Source organism: Otolemur garnettii, unplaced genomic scaffold (assembly GCF_000181295.1).
Source record: "Otolemur garnettii isolate 467f Iridium unplaced genomic scaffold, OtoGar3 scaffold00099, whole genome shotgun sequence".
Classification (NCBI taxonomy): domain Eukaryota; kingdom Metazoa; phylum Chordata; class Mammalia; order Primates; family Galagidae; genus Otolemur; species Otolemur garnettii.
Genome location: NW_003852494.1, coordinates 3,017,217 through 3,024,596, shown reverse-complemented (window position 1 = coordinate 3,024,596; position 7,380 = coordinate 3,017,217). Strand labels below are relative to the sequence as shown.

The 7,380-nt window shown below is 40.0% G+C and overlaps 1 protein-coding gene across 1 annotated transcript in view; it reads right to left on the bottom strand.

Moving 5' to 3' along the window:
- KNTC1 (kinetochore associated 1) overlaps positions 1-7,380 on the bottom strand; it is a 105,325-nt gene that overhangs the window by 34,186 nt on the left and 63,759 nt on the right. Inside the window, exons 37-40 of the mRNA XM_012809015.2 lie at positions 6,468-6,572; positions 2,893-3,021; positions 1,866-1,986; positions 1,652-1,661 (exon numbers count right to left, since the gene is read on the bottom strand). Coding sequence (XP_012664469.2) covers positions 1,652-1,661; positions 1,866-1,986; positions 2,893-3,021; positions 6,468-6,572 — 365 coding nt within the window. The remainder of the gene's footprint in view (positions 1-1,651; positions 1,662-1,865; positions 1,987-2,892; positions 3,022-6,467; positions 6,573-7,380) is intronic.

Here is a 7,380-nt window from a genome sequence, read left to right as displayed (position 1 = left end):
GCCGGTTGAGCTATAGGCGCCAAGCCTATTTATTATTTATTTTAAAAAAATTTTTTTTGAGTCAGAGTCTTGGCTGTCTCCCTGGCTAGAGTGTAGTTGTGTGATCATAGCTCACTATAGCCTCCAATTCCTGGGCTCAAGCAATTGTCTTGCCTCAGCCTCCTGAGTAGCTAGGGCTCCAGATGCATGCTACCATGCTCAGTTAACTTTATCATATTTTTGTAGAGATGAGGTCTTGCTATGTTGCCTAGGATGGCCTCAAGTGATCCTCCTACCTTAGCCTCCCAAAGTGCTATAGTTACTGGTGTGAGCCATTGCATTCAGCCTACTGTTTTTCTTTGAAACAGAGTCTCACTTTGTCATGGAATCATAGCTCACATAAACCTCAAACTCGTGGGCTTAAGCAATTCTCTTGCCTCAGCCAGTCCGAAGTAGCTGGGACTACAAGAGCCCACCACAATGCCCAGCTATTTTTAGAGATAAGTTCTCCATCTTGCTCAGGCTGGTCTCAAACCAGTGAGCTCAGGGAATCCACCCACCTCAGCCTTCGAGAGTGCTTGGGTTATAGGCATGAGCCACCACGCCTGGCCTCTAGTCTTTTATTTTATTTATTTATTTATTTTTTATGCCACCCTTGGTAGAGTGCTGTTCTGTCACTGCTCACAGCAACCTCAAACTTTTGGGCTTAAGCGACTCTCTTGCCTCAGCCTCCCCAGTAGCTGGAACCATAGGCACCCCCCACAACACCCAGCCACTTTTGTTGTTGTCATTCATTGTTATCCCAGCTAGCCTGGGCTGGGTTCAAACTTGCCAGGCTTGGTGTATGTGGCTGGTGCCCTACCCATTGAGCTATGGGCACTGCCAGCCTATTATTATTATTTTACTTATTTATATATATATATTTTCTGGCCAGGGTTGGGCTTGAACCCCCACCTCCGACATATGGGACCGGGGCCCTACCCTTTTGAGCCACAGTTGCCGCCCTTTATTTTTTTTTTTTTGAGACAAAATCTCATTTTGTCCCCCTCAGTAGAATGCTATGGCATCACAGCTCACAGCAACCTCTAGCTCTTGGGCTTAGACAATTCTCTTGCCTTACCCTCCCCAGCCTATTATTTTTTTAAAAAGAAAACTTTTTTATAGCTCTTCCAACTTTTATTTTCAAACCCAACCCAACTGTTATTCTAAGATTTGAGGTGTATGTGTGTCCAACAGCCTTCTTAGCCACCCTAACCACTGCCTCTTCATCTGTGAAGTTTAGTTGTTAGGGCCAACAGAACAGCAGTCCCATTATACATAGGAATTAGGCCTTAAAACACTTCTACAGTGATTATCTTCCTGATAAGCTAACTGTTTGAAAATTAAATAAGATGTTTTATATCTTTGGCAACATTTCTGCCTGTTCTTTTGACTATAAAGCCTAGATCTACTGTAAAGTCAAAAGTAAGAAACATTTGCTTTTCCCTTCTAAGAGTTCTGAAGGACAGTATACCTGTATATATGTTTTCACATTATCTTTAACCAAATAACACCACCAGAAAACAAAAGTATGAGGCTAAAGGCTAGGCCTGAAACAGCATAAATGTCAACTCATACTAGATACATGCATACCCAGAAATGAGAAAGCTAAGCAGCTGAAAATGTCAGGCACCTTTTATCTCCTTAAATATACAGAAAAAAGGAAATGAGGCAAAAAGCCCTTATTTCTTTTAAAGTACCAATGTGCAAGTACTTAATATAACTAAAATTTGATTGAGTACATATACATTCTCCCCCACCCCGTGAAATAAAAGACAATGAAGTCTTTATTTTACATTTTCCAATTGGGTGATTATCAGAATTAATAACAGCAACACAAGGAATACTCACTCCAAGTTTACCAAGGCGAATACCCCACTGGGCATCAGTACTGAGTTCACGGAACTTAAGCTCCATTTCTATTTCCTTATAGAGACTGGCTAGCTGAGAACCTACCAGAGATATTGCCTTAAAAAGTAAAACAGAATTAACAATTGCAAATAGAATAAGTTCTTCCGATACCTTTTAGATGAAACCCAACAATAAAAATCATAACCTTTCTTTGCGATAACAGTGTAGAGTGTTACGCGTTGCTTTGTACACTGCCATTACTTCTTATACAGTATTTAGGTATTTCAGCTTTTTGTATGATATCATAAATTTAGTCTGGCTTGCCTTTATAATAAAAGGTCAAAGTTTAGTTATCTTGCAAGCAAAATCTCCATAAAAGGTTTTTTTTTTGAAACAGAGTCTCACTTTGTCACCCTTAGTAGAGTGACATCATAGTTCACAGCATTCTCAAATTCATGCACTTAAGCGATCCTCTTGCCTCAGCCTCCCAAGTAGCTGGGACTACAGGTGCCTGCCACAATGCCTGGCTATTTTTAGATACAAGGTCTTGCTCTGGCTCAGGCTGGTCTCGAACCTGTGAGCTTAGGCAATCCACTCGCCTCAGCTTCTCAGCATAAAAGGTAAGTTTTAAAACAAACAACATTCAAGGGAAGTTTTCTATCTGTTAAACTTATCCTATAAAAAATAAATGACTCAGGGTCTAGGATTTCAAATATATCACAGGTGAAGTTCCAAGGCTATATACAGATTTTCTCTTCTTTCCTTCCTGGCTAGGATTTGAACCTATGCATGCAGACTTTCAGAAATAAAAGACGTCGTACTTCTTTGGGTTGAGCAATGCTTATGACTTGCATATATATTCACCAGTATGTCACGGGTTAAGCAAAAGCTGATAGAAAGCATGTGAGTTCACTCAACGTTTCTTCCACTAAATCTTTAAAACCTGGTGGCAAAGCCAACTTCATTTCTCCTCCAAATCTTTAATACTTCAAGAAACTGAAGATGTGCTTCCTTATGGCTTACCAGAATTTTGTCATAATTCTGCCATGCTTTATCTATGAGCTTCCAGAGATTTTCAAACACATCTTTTTCGGGTAAGAAAGTGCAGTAACCCAATGCCAGGTCAAGATCCACCAGGCGACAATTAAATACCTATGGGAAGAAAACATCAAAAGAAGCAAATTCTTCACAATCACAACAGAATTAAGTGTCTGAAGGCTTATTGATCACTAAATTGAATTATAGACACTATGAAAAAACAAGTGTTTCATGAAAAGTTATTTATAGTAACACAGTTACAATGTGTTTGCTTATGTTTAATGACCTTATCAGAAATTAAAGGAAGCAGGAAGTAGAACAAGTTCTACTTTTTGCATGCCTCTTTTACCCTTTCCTTTCACATCTCCAGCATCCCCTTCCTGTATTCATTCTTAGCCAATGATCTCACATTCTGCTTCACTGAGAAATCAGAAGCAACCAGAATTCATCTGCCTCATCCTCCCACCACCAAAACTACCAGCTTCCCTTTTAGTCAGTCACCAACTATTCCTGCCTACCCGAGGCCAACCCTCCTTGCATCTCTGGACCCCATTCACTCTTATCTACTTAAAAGTCTCACTCCTGCCAAAGTCCATTCTCTCTATCACTAGTTTTTCCTCTCTTGTGGCTCAGTACTCTCAGAAGGAAATCACTCAATTCTTGTTGCCCCTACCATATTTCTCTGCTCCCCTTTATAGAAAACCACTGTAGAAGATTCTCCCTTGCAAAGCTCTCAGCCCCATATGTTGGAGGTGGCGGGTTCAAACCCAGCCCCAGCCAAAAACAGCAAAAAAAAAAAAAAAAAAGCTCTCAACCCCAGCACTCCACCAGCTGTTCTCACAGTTTGGGTACAGTCAATCCCCCACTCCATAAAACATTCCACATTAAACTTCAGAGAGTCCAATCTCTCTTGGTTGTTCTTCGTTTTCACTGGCTGTTTCTTCATATTTCTTCTACTGGATTCCCCTCCTGTTCCTGACCTCTACTGTGACCTAGATTGAAGATTTAACTCTCTTTTATCAAATAGGTTTAACCACATGAGATTGCTGATATCTGAGCTTTTAACTTATAAAAACAACCATTTCATATGATTGTTTAATATTCAACTTAGGGCCTGGTGGCTCATGCCTGTAATCCTAGCACTCTGGGAGGCAGAGTTGGATGGATTGCTTGAGCTCATGAGTTCAAGACCAGCCTGAGCAAAAGCAAGACCCTGTCTCTACTAAAAATAGAAAAACTGACATAAGAAGATCACTTGAGCTTAGAGGATGCTGTGAGCTACGACACCACAGCACTCTACCCAGGGCAGCAGCTTGAGACTCTGTCTCAACAAACAAACAAACAAACAAACAAACAAACAAAAAAATTTCAACTTAATACAAGCTTTTTTTCATACCTAAGACTATAAAAAGCACATTTAGGCTTGGCGCCTATAGCACAGTGGTTACAGTACCAGACACATACACTGAAGTTAGCAGTTCAAACCCAGACTGGGCCAGCTTAAAACAACTACAACAGAAAATAGCTGGGCGTCGTGGCAGAGGCCTATAGTCCCAGCTACTTGGGAGGCTGAGGCAAGAGAATTGCTTAAACCTAAGAGTTTGAGGTTGCTGTGAGCTGTGATGCCATGGCACTCTACTGAGGACAACGCAGTGGGACTCTGACTCAAAAAAAAAAAAAAACCCACAAGAGTACATTTATTCCTCCTTCCTAACAGGTGACAAAGAAAAAAATATTTAAACATTTATAAAGAAAGCATCATTGGGCTCAGCGCCTGTGGCTCAAGTGGCTAAAGCACTAGCCACGTACACCCAAGATGGCGGGTTCAAATCCAGCCTGGGCCCACTGAACAACAATGACGGCTGAAAACAAAAAATAGCTGGGCATTGTGGCGGGTGCCTGTGGTCCCAGCTACTTGGGAGGCGGAGGCAGGAGACTTGCTTGAGCCCAGGAGTTGGAGGTTGCTGGAGGTTGCTGTGAGCTGTAATGCCACGGCACTCTACCCAGGGGGAGAGCTTGAGGCTCTGTCTCAAAAAAAAAAAAAAAAAAAAAAAGAAAGCACTTTTGCCATGATGACCCTCAAGTTTAAATCTTTCCCAAGCTCAACATCTGTGACTTCAATACAAATTCCCAGTTGAAAGTCAGAGTCCAAAAAGACCTCAAATATAAAATACTAAAAATTGAACCCTTTCTTGATTTTCTCCTATAGATCTGTTTCTGTAACAACTCTCCGGCTTCAGAAAATGGCACTATTACCGAAACAACTGATAAGGCTGAAAACCTACGTGTTAGTCTTAAATCTCCTTACAAAACAGATCCAATCTCTTCTTGCCACCCTCTTTAACATTCAGACCCAGCTATCATCATCCTTTTCTGTAAGCATACAAGCAAATGATGAAGTAACAAGGGTGTACCAGAGCTTTTTACTGTTCTTAAAAATTTTCTGAAACTTTGAAATTACTTTCGTTTTTAAAAATGTAATCTGACAAATGGAAACAAAATGCCCAATGTAAACATATTTTTTCACCAAAAAGTACATTATAACTTTCACAAAAATAAAGGCTAATGTAAAATTAGGATTTCTGGCAAAGAAATAAATTATAGCTAGAATCTTTATAATGCTTTTTTTCTTTTCTGAGATGGATTCTCACTCTGTCGCGCTGTATAGTCAGTTCACAGCAACCTCAAACTCCCAGGTTCAAGTGATTCTCTTGCCCCAGCCCCCAAGTAGATGGAATTACAGGTACCGGCCACCACATCTGGCGAATTTTTTCTATTTTTTTAAACATTTTATTTATTTTTTGAGACTATCTCATTTTGTCATGTAGAGTGCCAAGGCATCATAGCACACAGCAACTTCAAACTCCTGGGCTCAAATGATCCTCTTGCCTCAGCCTCCCATGTAGCTGGGACTGCAGATGCCCACCACAAAGCCTAGCTACTTTTTTAGAGATAGGATCTCAGTCTTCTTGCTCAGGCTGGTCTTAAACTCCTGAGCTCAAACAATCCACCCACCTCACAGTGCTAGAATTAGAAGCATGACTCACCATGCCTGGCCCTTATAACGCTTTAATTCATAAGTAACTAAAATCAGGGGACAAAAGTAGGAAAGCTTGGCTCAGCGCCTGGGCCTGCTAAACAAGGACAACTGCAATAAAAAAATAGCTGGGTGTTGTGGCAGGTGCCTGTAGTCCCAGCTACTTGGGAGGCAAGAGAATCTCGTATGTCCAAGAGTTTGAGGTTGCTGTGAGCTGTGATGCCATAGCACTCTACCAAGGACAACATAGTGAGCCTCTGTTTCAAAAAAAAAAAAAAAAAACCCAAAAAACAAAAAAGTGGGAAAGATTGACTACCATTTCATAAATGGTCAATAGAATGTCAATTACCATAATAAAAACCCCACCACTATGATTAGGTGTGATAGAAGTCCCTGATGCTTTTGAAGAGTAAAATAGTACTGTATGGAACCATAAACTACTAATTCATATGCACTGTAGTCCAAGGTAAAAGGCAAAAAAAAAAAAAAAGATTTTATGGAGAAACCTAGAAAAAATACTTACTTTGTGTAGTAGTGTTGTAGCATTTTCCCTGATAAACATAACTGCTTTTTCTTTCAATTCCATAACAATATTCCTCGATTTAAATAATGCAGTCTCTCCAAATAACTGTCAGAGAAGAACAAAAGAATCTTTAGGTCTATGTATATGTATCGTTCAGAAAACTCATTTCAAATATTATGGAACTTTGAAAATTGAACATTATGTGCATAAAGTATTAGGATTAATCTATAACTAGAAACCTAGAGCTTGGGGGTAGGGGAGTCCCAAATAAGGGGCAAAACAAACTTTAAAAAATACTCTATATCCTGATTACAATATTGGTGACAAGGTGAATACATTGGTTGATACACTTAACACTGTACATTTTAAGGTTTTTTTTTGTTTGTTTGTTTTGAAACAGAGTCTCACTGTGTCATCCTTGTTAGAGTGCTATGGTGTCACAGCTCACAGCAACCTCAAACTCTTGGGCTTAAGCAATTCTCTTGCCTCAGTCTCCTGAGTATCTGGGACTATAGGTGCCTGCCACAATGCCCAGCTATTTTTTGCTTGTAGTTGTCATTGTTGTTAGCAAGCTTGGGCTGGGCTCAAACCTGCCAGTTGGTGTATAAGACTGGTGCCCTTACTCACTGAGCTATGGATGCTGTACATCTTAAGTTTGAAAGCTTTAACTCAATAAAGTTGATTATAATCAGCTTTTAAGTAAATATCAACAGAATAGCAGAAATGAAGATAATTCCCTGTGAAACCCAACTTCATAAGTAAGATATCAACTGGTAGTTTGTCTTTTAGAGGCTCTTCAATGATGCTATCAGAGAATAATTATAACAATTTAGACAATAACAAAACAATCAGCAGGTGGAGCCTATAGCTCAGTGGGTAGGGTGCGGGCCACATATACTGAGGTTGGTGGGTT